Below are 16,603 nucleotides of genomic sequence, written 5' to 3' on the forward strand. Positions count from 1 at the left end.
GGTGGTGGTGGTGGGGGGGGGGGGGTCAGCATCTCAGAAGCCAGCAGGAATTTGTTGTGCACCATGCCTGGGAGACATAGCCTCCCTGGACCCACTCTCTCTGTCTTTTTTTCTTTTCTTTCCTTTAAGGTGCATTAAAGAACAGGCTGAGAGATGGCCAGACCTGGGTCCTGAGGCTCAGGGCCTAGGAATTATGCGCTTGGACTTCGGTTCCCCTCTTGGTCCTACCTACATCTTCCAGCCACCCTGTCATGGGCAGGTCTCTTTATATCTTTGACTCTGAGTTTTCTCTCTTTCTGAGGAAAGAGGCCTGCTTGGTGAGCAGGGTCCTGGATGTCATGCCTGTATCTCTTTCTGTCATCCCTGCAGCAGCCATGCCAGGGAGGATTCCCTGTTCCCATTTTACAGATGAGACAGCAAGGCTCAGGGAATTAAGAACCTTGCCACAGAGCATGTGAGTGGCTGAGCAGGGATTCAAATCCAGGCTCTTGGGTATTCAAGTCATTGCTTTTTCATAACATTTTGCTACTTTGTGGCCTCAGAGCTGGGTACAGGGCAGGTTAGTGACCCCAAGTGATCTTCTGGAGCTTAAAGTCCCTGCTGACTTGAGGTGCCTGCAGCCTGCTCAGACACATGGCCCCCCACTTAGAAAGCCCCCCGCCCCCAACCTGGGTTAATGCTCTGCTGTGACCATCTTGAAATTCTTCATCATTTTTGAAAAGGGGACCCCACATTTTCATTATGCAGGAGGCCCCACAAATTATGTAGCCGGTCCTTTTTAAAAGACCGAGAGAAACGGAGGGTGGTGAAGGTGTGGGAGTCAGCCTCCCCTCTTTTGGAGATCTGAGCAGTGGCGATCCGCCCTCGGGCCAGCTTGGAATTAAGCAGATGTGTGCCCCCGACAGGGGACACTTGTTTTCACCAGCATCAGGAACCATGGCAGCAAAAACCGACTCTACTGGACTTTCACCAAGATGGTTAGCAAGGCTGGGGTGTCATCCCAGGGACGTAGGCAAGGTTTTCCTTGGTGGTGGGTAATTCTCAGGGCCCCCGGCAGACACAGAGAGAGTAAGTGTGGGCTCCAGCCAGTGTGTGGCACTGGGGACTCTGCTTTGGCTTCAAGAGAATCCCCATGAAGGACATTGCTGCTTTGTTGACGACAGTGGCTTAGGGTCATGGCCATGCCCACTGTGCTGTCACTGACCCAACTCCTGAGACTTTGGAAGTGTTTCCAAGGTCTTTTAGCGCTAAATGCCAGGAGGATGCATTGCCTTCTTCACCCTCCTGTTTCTCATCTCCCAATAGAGAACAGGAACTATTTAACTGACAGTATTTCTGTTTTAGCTTTGGCCACCTGGGAGCTCAAAACCAAATTCTTGGCTCAGGCGTGACAACTGTGCCAAACCTCAAAGCAGTGACAGTGAGAGCTAGTATTTGTGGGATGTGTCCTTTGTTCCAGAGGCCCTTGTCTGCCCTTTATATGTATCACCGCACTGATTCTTCATGACAGCCTTGTGGGGAAGGTACCATTGTTTGAGGATAGGGAGCTGAATCTCTTTGAGGTTAAACCACTTGCCCAAGTTTACTTAACTCGTAGGTAGTAGAACCATTGTTTAAACTGGTTAGTCTGAACCTGGAGCCCATGCTCTTCAGCAGAAACTTCCACTGCCTCTGCTGGGGACCTTGATTGCCTGAATATCGGGTTATTTTCGTTCTTCATGGTTCTCATTTTCTTTCTTTCTTTTCTTTCTTTCTTTCTTTTTCTTTTCCTTCCTTCCTTCCTTCCTTCCTTCCTTCCTTCCTTCCTTCCTTCCTTTTTTTCTTTCTCCCTTCCTTCTTTTCTTTCTTTCTCCCTTCTTTCTTTCTTTTTTCCTTCCTTTGTTCCTTTTTTCTTTTCTTCTTTCCTTCCTTCTTTTCTCTCTTTCTTTCTTTCTTTCTTTCTCTCTCTTCTGTATTTCCCACCATCCTGATTTTTTTTTTCTCATTTGTATTTTGCAATGTCTTCTGGAAAGCTGTTTGAGATCCTTTGTATAAATAAGGCTCCCCATGATGAATATACTGGTTCTGTGCCTGGTTGCCTGGGTGCTCTGAATAAGGGAACAGAACTCCCAGATGCCTGGGAGTGGGGCCTGGTCATTTCATGAGTTCCAAGTGAGTGTCTGGATGTGTCTGAGCTAGAGAAGACCCAAGACCACAGGGAAGTTCTCAGTTCTCCCTTGGAGGGTTTTATTTCCTCCTCTTCACTCCTGAGAATGTTCCTCAGCAAGACGGAAAGAGCAAAGTCAGTGGAAAGACTCCTGGTGGCTCTCTCTGGTTTTGGGATGACTTTGGCCTTGGCAAGGCCAAGAAGCCCAGCCTGCCCAGGCCTGAAGTTCTTTCCTGTGCTGTTTTCTGAAGGCAAGTGAAGCTGAGTTGGCCGCTCCAGAATGAACCACAGCTCCAAGATGGGGAAGTAGAAACCCAGCTAGCTCTCTGCCATGGCCTGCGAACCTCAGATGGGCCCCAGCGGGGCAGCTGGCCCGTTGCCCACCTCCTCCCCTGGCTGGAATGCCTTGCCTGGAGGGCGTCCCCCAGGCTGGGGGCAAGGTAAGGTCATGACCCTTTATTTCCCTCCCGTCTCCCCGGGATGCTGGGCTGGACTCACATAGCACAATGGAGGGGAGGGGAGTGAAGGACACAGGAGAGCCTTTAGCTAGGGGTGGGCATTTTAGGATACATTTCTAGGCCTGTCTGCCATTTCTCCCCATTCTCTCTATCACCATCTTGTTAGACCAAATCGCTGTCACCTTCTGCTTGGATCCCTGCCGTATCTTCCTAGCTGATCTCTCCTTCTTGCCTCTTCCATTTACGTGACATTTAGAGTGGCCTTTTAAAAATGCAGAAGAGGGGCGCCTGGGTGGCGCAGTCGGTTAAGCGTCCGACTTCAGCCAGGTCACGATCTCGCGGTCCGTGAGTTCGAGCCCCGCGTCAGGCTCTGGGCTGATGGCTCAGAGCCTGGAGCCTGTTTCCGATTCTGTGTCTCCCTCTCTCTCTGCCCCTCCCCCGTTCATGCTCTGTCTCTCGCTGTCCCAAAAATAAATAAACGTTGAAAAAAATAAAAAAAATAAAAAAAAATAAAAATGCAGAAGAGACCATGTCACTTTCTGCTTCAGTGTTTCCTATAGGGCTTAGTGTGAAGATCTGTCAATCGCTGGCTTGCAGGGCCTGCCTTAGTGGCTCCTGCTACCCGTTCTTTGTTCCTGCCATGCTGTCCTGCCTCAGGGCCTTTGCATCTGCTGTTTCTTCAGCTTGTTATGCTCTTTCCCTACCTCCTTTCCTCTGATTAATTTCCACTCATGCTTCAGAGCTCAGTTCAAATATCCCTTCTATAGGGAATTCTCTCCTGATGCCCCAGCCTAAGCCAGGACTCCCTGATATATTCCTGCTTCTCCCCATAGCACTTAGCATAGTCTGTAATTAAATGCTGACCTGTGTGATAAAGTGTTGAATCTCCAGCTTCTCTACTAGAATGTAAGTTCCACGAGGGCAGGGGCTCTGTGTTGTCTTGTTCATTCCTGCATTTGCAGTACCTAGCACAGGCTTGGCCTGTCGTAGATGCTCAGTACGTATTTTGTTGAATGAACAGGATGAATGGGTGGCTGGGCATTGGCATTTTGAATTGCAGCTGGTTACTTAGATGATTTGAAACTTGACTACTTAAAAACAAGGGTTTCTTCTACTACTGTTATTGGTAAAACAGTTTACACACACAAACACACACACACACACACACACACACACCAGTAGGATGGAGTGGAATGAAATAATTTTCCTTTAGAACTTTGAAGACATCGCTCCACTGGTTTTTGGCAAGCCAGTTCTTGCTTCTTTGTAGGAAATTCCTCCTTGCTACACACACACACACACACACACACACACACACACACACGCCTGTGAATGCCCATTCCTTTGGTCACTTTTCAAGTTCTTTTTCTTATCTAGGTGTAATAAAAGTATTTCTAAGTAGAGACTTACTGTTCCCACTCTGAGGAACAGATGAGAGAGATTATTGCCAGGAATCCAGGAACTTGGTTTGAAAGACAAAGAGAGTCATCCTGCAGAGTCTTTGGTGTGCAAAGAGCCAGTGTAGGGAAGCAGCTGGTGTTCTCCATGCCTAGCAGCCCGGTCCACATGGGTTTTCTGTGCTGTGCTGTGAAATGGGGTGCTGGTCTGTGGCCCCACCCGGTGTGACCGCCCGGGTTTTGGGCACTGCCTTTGCCCGTGTTTCTTACTTTCATTTCCTCTGGTGACTTCGGGCAGGTCTATTCGCCTTTCAGAGGCTCTGTTCCCTTTTCTCTGACAGTGGTACCCACCTTTTAGGGCTCTTGGAGGATGAAATGAGATTAGGACTGTGAAGCCCCAGCCCTGTGCCTGGTGCCTGGTAAGGGCTCAATACTTAGAAGCTATTCTTATTGTACCTTATGCAAACTCATTTCTGCCTTTATTTTCTTTTTGTCTAGTTTCTCTTGCTTATTTTTATTTTTTTAATTTTTATTATTACTATTTTTTAAATCTTTATTTATTTTTGAGAGAGAGAGAGAGCAGGGGAAGAGCAGAGAGAGAGGGAGACACAGAATCCGAAGCAGGCTCTAGGCCCTGAGCTATCAGCACAGAGCCCGACGTGGGGCTCAAATCCACAAACCACGAGATCATGACCTGAGCTTAACCAACTGAGCCACCTAAGCGTCCCATACTTGCTTATTTTTAAATCTAATTTTATAATTTTATCTTTTCATATTTTATTATTTATTTATTTATTTATATATTTATTATTTTTGACAGAGAGAAACAGAGTGCAGGTGGGGGTGGGGCAGAGAGAGAGGGAGACACAGAATCCGAAGCAGGCTCCAGGCCCTGAGCTATCAGCACAGAGCCCGACGTGGGGCTCGAATCCGCAAACCACGAGATCATGACCTGAGCTGAAGTTGGATGCTTAACCAACTGAGCCACCCAAGTGCCCCACACTTGCTTATTTTTAAATCTAATTTTATAATTATTTATTTATTTATTTATTTATTTATTATTTTTGAGAGAGGGAAACAGAATGCAGGTGGGGGTGGGGCAGAGAGAGAGGGAGACACAGAATCCGAAGCAGGCTCCAGGCTCTGAGCTGTCAGCACAGAGCCCAATGCAGGACTTGAATTCACAAACCGCGAGATCATGACCTGAGCCAAAGTTGGACGCTTAACCAACTGAGCCAACCAGGTGCCCGTTTTCATATTTTATTTTTATAAAGCCACCTTAAATCCAGGAGTGGGAGGGTAAGAACGAATACAACTAAATCCATGCATGGGTTGTTTTACTGTAACTTTTGAGTCCCAACAAGCTTGCTTTTAAATTGGCAACGACAGTGGCCAGTTATTCAACCCCTGTGTTTCTCCGAGCATTTATTTTCATCATCTCTGCAAAGCTGCGTGTGGTGATATGATCCCCCTCCAAGCGAGGAAGCAGGCCAGGGATTTAGATCACTTTTTCTTTTTTTAAATGTTTTTTTAATGTTTAATGTTTATTTTTGTTTTTAATGTTTTAATGTCTCTGACAGAGAGAGACAGAGCATGAGCAGGGAAGGGCAGAGAGAGAGGGAGACACAGAATCCAAAGCAGGCTCCAGGCTCTGAGCTGTCAGCACAGAGCCTGACACGGGGCTCGAACTCACAGACCACGAGATTGTGACCTGAGCCGAAGTCGGACGCTCAACCGACTGAGCCACCCAGGCATCCCTAGATCACTTTTTCGTGGCTACTCTGTGAGCGAGAGGCTGGGCTACACTTTGACTCCTATAGCTAGCTGTCTAGCTTATACTTTCCTTGGCTCCCCACCTTGCCTCCACACCCCTTCCTTCTTGCAAAAACTTAAAAAAGAGAGAAAAAAAAAGAAAAGAAAGCAAATAAAGTTCTTTTTGGCAGGGCATCCAATGCTCTTTTACCTTTGAGATGACAGATGATAAAAAAAAAAGACATAAAAAAAAGACATAAAAAAAGAACTCTAATTGGGGGTTAGGGGCCAGGGTTCTGTCGTGTCAATTCATTTATACATCAAACATTTATTTAGTGCCTACTGTATGGCAGGTGTGAACCCAGCGCCGGGGATTTGGTGTTGAGCAGAACCAGTGTGGGAGTCCATAGTCTCCCACATTGGGGGATAGACTTTTATCAATTAGTTGAAAACCTATGTAAGCAAATAATTGCCGGTGTATGTACTTATCTTTGAATACGTACTCCTTTGAAGAGCAGTTCTGAGTAGGTTTAGCAGAAGGATTTGATCTGTTAGGGGTGTAGTGTCAGGGAAGACTCCCTTGAGAGGTGGTTAATGAGCTGGCATATCAATGATGAATAGGATTTCACTGGGTGAAGCCCAGCAGAAGTGTTCTAGGGAAAGGGAACAGCATTTGCAAAGGCCCCGGGGTGGGAGTGAACACTGCTTGTTCCAAGAACGAAGGACGCTGGCGTGGCAAGAAGGAAGCTGAATGGCTCGAGGTGAGTTTGGTAGGAGGCTGGTTCCTCAGAGGGCTGGGCGAGTGTGGTAAGGAGGTTGGTTTTTGTCAGTAGAACACCAAAAAGCTATTGAAAGTTTTACTCAGAGGACTGATAGCATCCAGTTCACACACTGGCTGATGCGTGGAGAATGCATTGTAAGCGGGTAGGTTTGGAGAAACCAGTGAGGAGGCTGCCAAAGGGCACGAAGGAGAGGTGAAGGTAGCCTGGCCAGGGTTGTGGTGGAGATGGCAGGAGGTGCGTGGAGTTGAGAGACATTTTGTTGGCCCAGCTGGCAGGGCCCAGAGAGGGGCTGAGTGAGGAGGTGGAGACAATGGCGGGGGTGGGGCAGGAATTGTCAGGAAGGTAGGGCTAGTCATTTGGTTTTAAAGACTCAGGGGCGCCACGGTGTCTCAGTCAGTTAAGCGTCCGACTTCGGCTCAGGTCATGATCTCACAGTTTGTGAGTTCGAGCCCCGTGCCGGGCTCTGTGCTGACAGCTCAGAGCCTGGAGCCTGCTTTGGATTCTGTGTCTCCCTCTCTCTCTGCCCCTCACCCTCTCATGCTCTGTCTCTCTCTCCTTCAAAAATAAATAAGCATTAAAAAAAAAAAAAAAGAAGACATATTGCCCAGAGCTAGGCTCAGGTGACAGGAAGTTTGGGCCAGCAGATAATGTATTTATGGTTTAATCTCTTCATGCTGCCCCATTTTCTAAACCTCGCCCACAGAAAATGTGCCAGCATATCCAGGCCCAGCCTCTCATGGCTGAACACTGGGGTTCCCCCCTCTCCTGCCCACCCCAGCTGCGTGGCTGCTGACAGGGTGGCTCACGGGACCTCCTGCTGTGGTGGAAGGACATCTGGATCCTTCTGTCCAGATTCTCTTTACTAGTAGCAGAAGGTAGATTTAGCTTCATTCCTTGGCTGTTCCTCCCTGGGCCTGAGGGGTTTCAGTCCCCAGGGGCTTTCACCCCAGCAGACCTCACTGGGCTGGCCTAGTCGACCTCCTGCCTGGCTTGTGGCCAGACTGAGTTGATGTGTGGTGTTTTGTGAGGTTACGCTTAATTCAGTTGGTGCTTTTGAATTGTCGAGTGAGTTGCAGATACCCTGGGGAGGGGTTACCAGTAAGTCAGCGTCTTCGTTTTCTGTGGCTGCCCTAACCAATTACCGCCCACACAGTGGCTGGCGAAAGATCCGTCCTCTGACAGTTCTGGAAGCTGGAAGTCTGACGCTGGCTTCCCGGAGCTAAAGCCCCCGTGTCAGCAGGGCCGCCTTCCTTCAGGAGCGCAGGGAGAATCTGTTTCCAGCTTCCAGAAGCCACACGTACTGCTTGGCCCGTGAACCTTCCTCCACCTCAAAGGCAACAGTGTTCCATCTCTGTCCCTTTCTTCCCTGGTCACATCCCTCCTGACCCTTCAGCCGCCTCTCTCTTCCAGTTTTAAGGATGCTTGTGATTACATTGGGCCCACCCCAACAGCCCAGGAGAACCCCCCTATTTCGGGCCAGTGGATTAGCCACTTTAACTCCGTCTGTAACCTTAATTCTCCTTCGCCGTGTAACATAACATATTCATGGGTTCTGGGGAGTACGGCGGGGACATGTCTGGGGGTTCATTGTTCTGCCTACCACAGTCAGACGGAGCCCGCTGGGAATGTAATATTTGGGTGAGCTTCCTGTGTGGTGGTGTTCATACAAATGTCTGAAACATCACCTTGTCCATGTACTTAGTTGTACAGTCTGCTTAAATATCTTTTCTGGGGCTCCTGGGTGGCTCATCTGGCTAAGCATCTGACTCTTGATTTTGGCTCAGGTCACGATCTCACAGTTTGCGAGATGGAGCCCTGCGTCAGGCCCCACGCTGACGGCTTAGGATTCTCTCTCTCCCTCTCTCTCAGCTCCTCCCTTGCTCATTCTTTGCTGTTTTTCTCTCTCTCTCTCAAAATAAATAAACATAAAAAAAAAAAATCTTTTGTGATGGGGAGCTCACTACTCCCAATTCTTTGTCTGGACAGCTCTCATTCTTGGGAGGTTCTTCCTGTATAGGGTCTTGCGTTGTGTCCAGGTAGCCTCCAGGCTCTGGTCTCAGTTCTGCCTCCTCAGGGGTTCTGGTCAAGTTCGGTCCTTCTCGCGTGGGGATTCGAGGACCGCCACCACGTCCCTCCTTGCCATGAGAAGGTTCTCGTGGCCAGAGGAGGTGATGCCATCGGGCTCCGGGCTCATCCACAGTGGTGCTCGCTCAGCCAGGTGAAGCTTCTGGTGTGCTTTCAGAGCTCCGCAATGGCCAGGTCCTCACGGTTCTGCGGATCGACAACACCTGTGCGCCCATCGCCTTCGATCTGGGCGCCGCAGAAGAGCAACTGCAGACCTGGGGCATTCAGGTGAGTGCGGGTTTTATTGACACCCTGCCATTTTCCCCTCCTTCCAGCCACCTACCTGCTGGCCCGTCCACCTATCCTTTCATCCAGTTGTCCACAAAACATTTGTTAAACACGTACTCTGGGCTCCGTATGGTGGGAGGTATAAGGAAGATGTATTAGGAGTGTCTCCTCCTCCCAGTTACTTCACTTAACAGGTGCGTGATTTGGGGCGCTCATTGTTTGCCAGGCACTGTGCAGGGCACTGGGGTCCATAGAGGTGGCCAATACCCAGCGCCTGAGCTCACACAGCTCATGGGGCCCAGCACAGGAGGTGGACTCGCGCCCGATAGATCGGGTCAGGTCAGCAGGGTACGAATGCCGCGGCAGAGGCATGTACAAGGCACCGAAGACCTTCACAGGAGAAAACGATGAACTTGCCTGGGGGAGCGGTGGTTTCGAAAGCGTCACACAGGAGCAGATGCTTGATCTGGGATCTTGAAGGAAAAATAGGGGCTTGCTGGGTAGACAGGAGGAAGGGCATTTTATTTATTTATTTTTTTTAATTTTTTTTTTTTCAACGTTTATTTATTTTTGGGACAGAGAGAGACAGAGCATGAACAGGGGAGGGGCAGAGAGAGAGGGAGACACAGAATCGGAAACAGGCTCCAGGCTCTGAGCCATCAGCCCAGAGCCCGACGCGGGGCTCGAACTCACGGACCGCAAGATCGTGACCTGGCTGAAGTTGGACGCCTAACCGACTGCGCCACCCAGGCGCCCCATGGAAGGGCATTTTAGGAGAGGGAACTGTATATTCAACGGAAGAGTACGTGAATTTATTAGATAATCATGCAGTATTTTGAAGCACAGCGATTTGAAGCCTAGGCTTCTCAGATCAGAGGTCTGGATGCAGATCTGTCTGGGTGGCTTTCAGCAGGTGAATTAACCTCTCCGGGTGGCCGTTTCATCCTCTATTAAATGAGGGCCACGTTAATACCTATCAGACAGGGTGTTTGTGACGAGTAAGGAAAATAATGTGGACTAACCGTGGACAGGAAAGATACACTGCTCGTTTTGCCCTGCAGATTTTAGAGTTCACTTCTTTCGGACTGAATTGCATTATTGTTTAAATCAGCATGTTATCACTTGAAGGGAAACTTTCCACATTGACGGTACTCACCCCACGTCAGCACAATGGCTGGTTTATCACGCCATGTTTCCTGTCAGCCTTTGTACAAAAGAACATTTTTCTTCAACAGTTGTCTTCAGATGGGGTTTTCTTAACCAGGGAAAACAGTCCACATATTATCCTGCCATGTTCCCAGACATCATCTGTAATGGTTCGATTCTGTTTTCTCGAGCAGTCCACTCTCGCAGGGCCTTTACGTGCTATGCCAGTTTTGTTTGGGCAGAGAGATGCGAGTTTTCAGAGCCTTGGGCGGTATTGATCGTTAATTGGTGTTGCAGTGTTGGTACCTGCTCACGTGTATCGAGTGTCCATACGGACCGGACCATACTGGGCCAGTGTGCATGTGCACTTAGATATGACACACATCTGTCAAAGTAACACATAACCGCTGGAGGCAGAACAGAGGCCCCCCTCCCCCCCAGAGATGTCCGTATGTATCTACATGGTACACGTATACTTATTTTGCAACACACACGTTAGTATTGCATATGCATCATGTTATTTCATATGCACACCACCCCTACAAGTGCGTGTTCTTGTTGTCCACACTTTATAAATGAGGAACCTGAGGCTCAGAGAAGTGGGGTTACTTGGCACGCGAATGGAAGAGCCAAGGTTTGGACCCAGCCTACTGACTCTAGGGCCTGTGCCTTAACTGTTAGGCTCTCTTGGGTCTGCTGTGAGGTCCTGTGCCTCGGGCTGCAAGATCCGCCCCCCCTCCCCCCACCCCCACCAAGGGCGTCCTCTTGGGTCTCGAGTTACCCCACCTCCCCAGGGCACCCATCCTTTCCTGAGCTGCATTCTGTGATTACCACTCCTAGTGCTCCGAGCTTCTCAGTCTGCCTTCCGGGGCAGCCTGGAAGGTGCCTGGTTCCCCTCCCATGTGACAGTCCCGTGAACTGGAAATGACATGCTTGCGTGCAGGAAGGAGGTGGGAGTGGTTCCCCGTGGCTGATTGGTCTCTTTCCCTTGCATGGCCAAGCAGGTCCCCGCCGACCAGTACAGGAGCTTGGCCGAAAGCGCCCTCTTGGAGCCCCAAGTGAGGCGATACATCATCTACAACTCCAGGCCCATGCGGTTGGCCTTTGCTGTGGTAAGGAGGCAGGGGGGCCGCACACTGACCTGCCGCGCCCACCCCCCGTCACACTGCTGAATTGGGCATTGTGTTCTGGAGCCTCTTGGTGTGGCTTGGTGTGGTAACGGGTCTGGGGCTGGTGGCCCGGCCGCCTGGGATAGAGCAGTACACGTGTACCTGGGTTTGGTATAAGAGGAAATGTATGGGAGAGAGTCGTAACCAGATTCCCAGGGAAAGGATTGGAGGCAGGGTTTACTAAGGGCAGGGCTTGGGACCGGGAATCTACAGACCCACCACTGAGACTTTGGACTCAATGTCTGGCTTTGGTTAAGACTTGTCTTCTCTCTGCGGGGCACCTGAGTGGCTCAGTTGATTAAGTGTCTGACTTCGGCTCACGTTATGATCTCACTGTTTGTGGGTTTGAGCCCCACGTTGGGCTCTGTGCTGACAGCTCAGAGCCTGGAGCCTGCTTTGGGTTCTGTGTCTGCCTCTCTCTCTGCCCCTCCCCTACTCGTACTCTGTCTCTGTCTCTCAAAAATAAATAAAATGTTAACAAAATTAAAAAAAAAAAAAGACTTGTCTTCTCTCTGGGACTTGGTTTCCCCATCTGTTCAACAACAGGTAGGTCCATTCCAGCTCTCACCACAAATACATGGGTGTGTATAAACATATATGTGTATGTGTATATGTACACTCATCGAAGACACATACGTATAAATATCTGTGTACACCTATACACACACACACACACACACACACGGCAGAACCAGTACTTGAACCCAGGCAGTCTGGTTTCAGCATCTGTGCCCTTAACCACTCTGATTTGCTGCTTCTCTGTATATATAAATGGTCAAATAGCACTCTTAAAAATTTTTTTAATGTTTATTCTTTTTTGGGAGAGACAGAGAGAGAGACAGACAGAGAAAGAGTGGAGGAGGGGCAGAGAGAGAGGAGGAACAGAATCTGAAGCAGGCTCCAGGCTCTGAGCTATCATCACAGAGCTTGATGCGGGGCTTGAACCCACAATCTGTGAGATCATGACCTGAGCTGAAGTCAGATGCTCAACTGACTGAGCCACCCAGGCACCCCGCCAAATGGCACTCTTGACTCCCACGTCTGCTTCTAGAAAAGGAAAAGGAATGGCTACTGGCATTTGTTAATTCTTCAACAAGTGTTGAGCTTATATATGCTATCTGATTAACCCTTATAACAACCTGTGAAGTAGGTATTATCCCCATTTTACAGTTGAGGAAACTGAGGCTTAGTGTTGTTAATAACTTGTCCAAGGCCACCCGTAGCTGTTGAAGGATCGCTGTGGACTTCTAACTCAAATTTATTTCACTCCCCGGCCTTCTGCCCTTTTCTGCTTTATTTAAAATCCGGGTGACCCAATGTTTATGGTGGTGCTATTGACAATAGATAAAGTATGGAATGAGCCCAAATGTCCATCAACTGATGAATGGATAAAGAAGATGTGGTGTATATATATATATATATATATATATATATATATATATATATACACACACACAATGGAATACTACTCGGTGATGAAATAGAATGAAATTTTGCCATTTGCAACAACGTGGATGGAACTAGAATGTATTATGCTGTGCGAAAGAAGTCCATTAAAAAAAGACAAATATCATGACCTCACTCATTTGTGGAGTTTAAGAAACAAAACAGATGAACATAGGAGAAAGGAAAGAAAAATAAGATAAAAGGAGAGACAAACCATAAGAGACTCTTAAATGCAGAGAACAAACTGAGGGTTGCTAGAGGGGTGTTGGGTAGGGGGATGGGCTAAATGGGCAAGGGGCATTAAGGAGGGCACTTGTTGGGATGAGCACTGGGTGTTATATGTAAGTGATGAATCACTAAATTCTACTCTTGAAATCATTATTATACTATGTGTTAAATAATTTGGATATAAATTAGAAAAATAAAAAATAAAATCCAGGTGAGCAAGAATTCAGAGTAACTATCCTTTTTTCTTTTTATTTATTTTGAGGAGAGATAGAAAGCATGGGAGGGACAGAGAGAGAGGGAGACAGAATCCCAAGCAGGCTCCACACTGTGGAGCTTAAACTCATGAACCATGAGATCATGAACTGAGGCGAAATCAAGACTCTGATGCTTAGCTGACTGAGCTACCCAGGTGCCCCCAGAGTAGCCATTCCTAACCCCTTTTCTCTACTGTTGCTTATGGACAGGGAACAAGGGCTCCTTCCTACAGACCCTGATCAGTCCCTTCCTGGCCCTGTGAGCTCTTTGACTCCAAGGAGGGCGTCAGACATGTCCAAAAGAGTGTGTCCCTTTGAATGGAGCTGCTTTATTCCAGGACTGGTATTCCTGACCACGCTCTTTCTCTGGCTTCTCGCAGGTGTTCTATGTGGTCGTGTGGGCTAACATCTACTCCACCAGCCAGATGTTTGCCCTGGGGAACCACTGGGTAGGTGTGCTGCTCGTGACCCTGGCTGCCATGAGCCTGACTCTGACCCTTGTGCTCATCTTCGAGAGACACCAGAGGAAGGTGAGATGTTTGAAGACCCCAGCCACGCTCCCTCCAGAAAGGGTGTTTCTGGCAGGACAATCCCAGGTCTGATCTTTCTCGTTTCCCTGCCTCAAAGGATTTCTGCAACCATGCGGGCCCATGAGTCCAGTGACTGAAAGAAATGAAATCACATGTGTGATTAATTCCTTTCTGTCTTTCCTATCTAATCCCTGTGGGTTGTTTTTCTGGAAGCAAGCTGTGTTTTGAGAGTCTGCAACAGGGGAGGAGGGTGTTTTGGGTTTATGGAGCCCTTTCACACTAGTAAATGGCTGAGTTGGGATTCAAGGCCAGAGTGCTCAGATCCCAAGCCATGTTCTCAGTCAGTACCCTACTGCACTAGCGTTCTACGGCTCCCTATCACACTACCATAAACACAGTGGCTAAGAAAACATAATGTATTATCTTATGGTTCTGGACTTCAGGGCTGCATCCTTTCTGGAGCCTTTAGGGAATAATGAAGTTTGCTGCCTTTTCGAGGTCCTGGGGGCCACCTGCATTCTTTGGCCAATAACCCCTCTGCCCATCTTCCAAGCCAGAAATGGCGGGTCTAGACCTTCCCAAATCTTTGATTCTTTTGGCTCCTTCTTCCACTTTCATTTATTTTTATTTTTTTAGTTCTTTAAATGTTTATTTATTTTTGAGAGAGCCAGAGCATGAGTGCAGGAGGGGCACAGAGAGAGGAAGACACAGAATCTGAAGCAGGCTCCAGGCTCTGAGCTGTCAGCACAGAGCCCGACGTGTGGCTCGAACTCATGACCCCCGAGATCATGACCTGAGCCGAAGTTGGATGCTTACCTGACTGAGCCACCCAGGCATCCCTCCTTCTTCCACTTTTAAGGCCTCTTGTGATTCCATTGAGCTGCCCGGATTATCTGGGACAATCTCCCTTTTTTAAGGTCAGCTAATTAGCAATGTTAATTTTATCTACTACCTTAATTCCCCCTTGCTTTTATATATTCACAGGTTCTGGGGAGTAGGGCTTTGGCACCGTTGGGGGCCATCACTCTGCTTACCACACCTCCACTGTCTTTCCAGCTGCTTTAAGAAGCTCCTCCCAGTACCTGGCACAGAGTTGGATTTGGAGATCCATTCTGGCTTGACTCAGGAGGAGAGGGATGCTGGGAAATGTGGTCAGAGTTTGGGGTGTGAATTCCATTTAGTTGTTGTGCTCAGAGGGACAAATAGGAACTTTATGGCTTAATCATTCTGAAAAGATCTTTGTTGGGCTTTGTGACAAGGCTGACGAAATAATGCTGCCCTTGGGCTCTGTTGAAGCTTTCATGGCTCTGGTGCTTGGCATATAAAAAATAAATTGAACTGGCTGCTCCTGCCGCAAGAAACTTCTCTTGGGGCAGGGAGAAAGTAGACTATTTTGCTTTAGCAAGAGCCAGCGGAACACCTGGCAGCTGGCAGGTGCTTCAAGGGTGCAGATGCAATTCATGCAGTTTAGAGAATGCCCACAGTGGCTATCCACCTTCTTGTCTCCCTTCCTGCCTTGCTCAGTGTTTATGAAGCCCCTGCAAGTACCAGGCAGTGTGCTAGGCACAGGGCACAGAGTTATATAAGATCCTCTGTCTTTACTCAGAGGTAAAGCATGGGGGCCCCAGGTATGCAGTGGCCCCCCTCCGCCATCAGTGTTTGTTCAGTCAGGGAACCTTGGGGTTCCTTCCCTCCTAATAATGACCACCATTTAATGAGCACCTGCTGTGTGCTCTGTGTTTGGCACCGGCTGTCTACGCCCGCCAAGCATATGAGGCGGCAGGATATCTCTGCCGTTGGCTAGCTCTGCAACCGGGGCTAAGTTATTACTCTGCCTCTCATGGCCTTAGTTTCTCATCTGTAAAATGGGATAATAATTGTAGCTCCCCTGGGGCACCTGGCTGGCTTGGCTGGTAGAACATGCAACTCTTGATCTCAGGGTCGTGACTTCAAGCCCCACTTTGGGCGTAGAGCTTACATTAAAAAAATAATAACCGTAGCTCCCTCAGAAGATTTTGGGGAGAATTAAATGAGTTAATGTATGCAAAGTGCTTATAATGGTACCTAATATAATGTAGATGTTCAATAAGTATCAAGTGTTATGATCGTTGCCTCTGTTTGCCCGTGGGGAAGCCAAAGCTCAGAGAAGTAGAGTAACCAGTCTGCGGTCACACAGGCTCCTCTGGTCTTGCCTCAGCTCAAGGATTCCTTCCTCCTCGGATCCCTCAGCACTCAGGACCACGCAACTCCCCCTTCCCGACCATTATCTGTCCCTCTTCCTGTTAGTGTCCTTGTACCATAGCAGCCTTGAGAGCCTTAGCATTTTGCACACGCTGCCTTGTTTTCGCCTTGTTTGGGGCAGTATTAGCCTTTCTCAAGACTGGGAGGTTTGTGAAGGCACACAAGACTCTGCCTGGTATCCCGGGCAGAGTAAAGCAGGTTGCTAAAGCATGTGGGAAGTTCTGAAAAATATCTGTGGCCAACAAAGAACAGGGGAAGACAAAGTTTGCAACTCAGTATCGTCACTGAACTGATGTCATTAGTTGACAGGCATGGAGTGTTCGTTCTTGCAAGTGTTCTATGTGGGTTGACTCATTCCATCCTTACTATAACCCTTGTTATAGGGAGGTGTGATTTTCTCCACTTAAGCAATTTTTTTTAATGTTTATTTATTTTTGAGAGCAAGCAAGAGAGAGACAGAGCATGAGCAGGGGAGAGGCAGAGAGAGAGAGGGAGACACATGTCCGAAGCAGGCTCCAGGCTCTGAGCTGTCAGCACAGAGCCCGATGCAGGGCTTGAACTCACAGACTGTGAGATCATGACCTGAGCTGAAGTCAGGCGCTTAACCGACTGAGCCAGCAGGCGCCCCATCTCCGCTTTTGGAGATGAGGAAGTGGGGGCAGAGAAGTGGGGTGCAGTTTGCCCAAGGTTGTACAGGGGGTG

The 16,603-nt window shown here is 48.6% G+C and overlaps 1 protein-coding gene across 7 annotated transcripts in view; it reads left to right on the plus strand.

Annotated features, from left to right (window-relative positions):
- Positions 1–16,603, plus strand: part of TMEM268 (transmembrane protein 268) — a 41,389-nt gene that overhangs the window by 5,942 nt on the left and 18,844 nt on the right. For 6 of the 7 annotated variants that reach the window (XR_006709746.1, XR_006709747.1, XM_045467320.1 and 3 more), the window contains 4 exons: positions 2,398–2,586; positions 8,778–8,887; positions 11,038–11,145; positions 13,511–13,660. Coding sequence is in view for 5 of the 7 variants with exons in the window: in XM_045467320.1 (XP_045323276.1) it covers positions 2,478–2,586; positions 8,778–8,887; positions 11,038–11,145; positions 13,511–13,660 (477 nt within the window). In the remaining 2 variants the exon portion in view is untranslated. Of the gene's footprint in view, positions 1–810; positions 1,703–2,397; positions 2,587–8,777; positions 8,888–11,037; positions 11,146–13,510; positions 13,661–16,603 lie in introns of those variants that run through there. The other variant, XM_045467324.1, reaches the window with a different exon arrangement.

The sequence above is a fragment of the Leopardus geoffroyi genome, chromosome D4 (genome assembly GCF_018350155.1).
Source record: "Leopardus geoffroyi isolate Oge1 chromosome D4, O.geoffroyi_Oge1_pat1.0, whole genome shotgun sequence".
Taxonomy (NCBI): Eukaryota; Metazoa; Chordata; class Mammalia; order Carnivora; family Felidae; genus Leopardus; species Leopardus geoffroyi.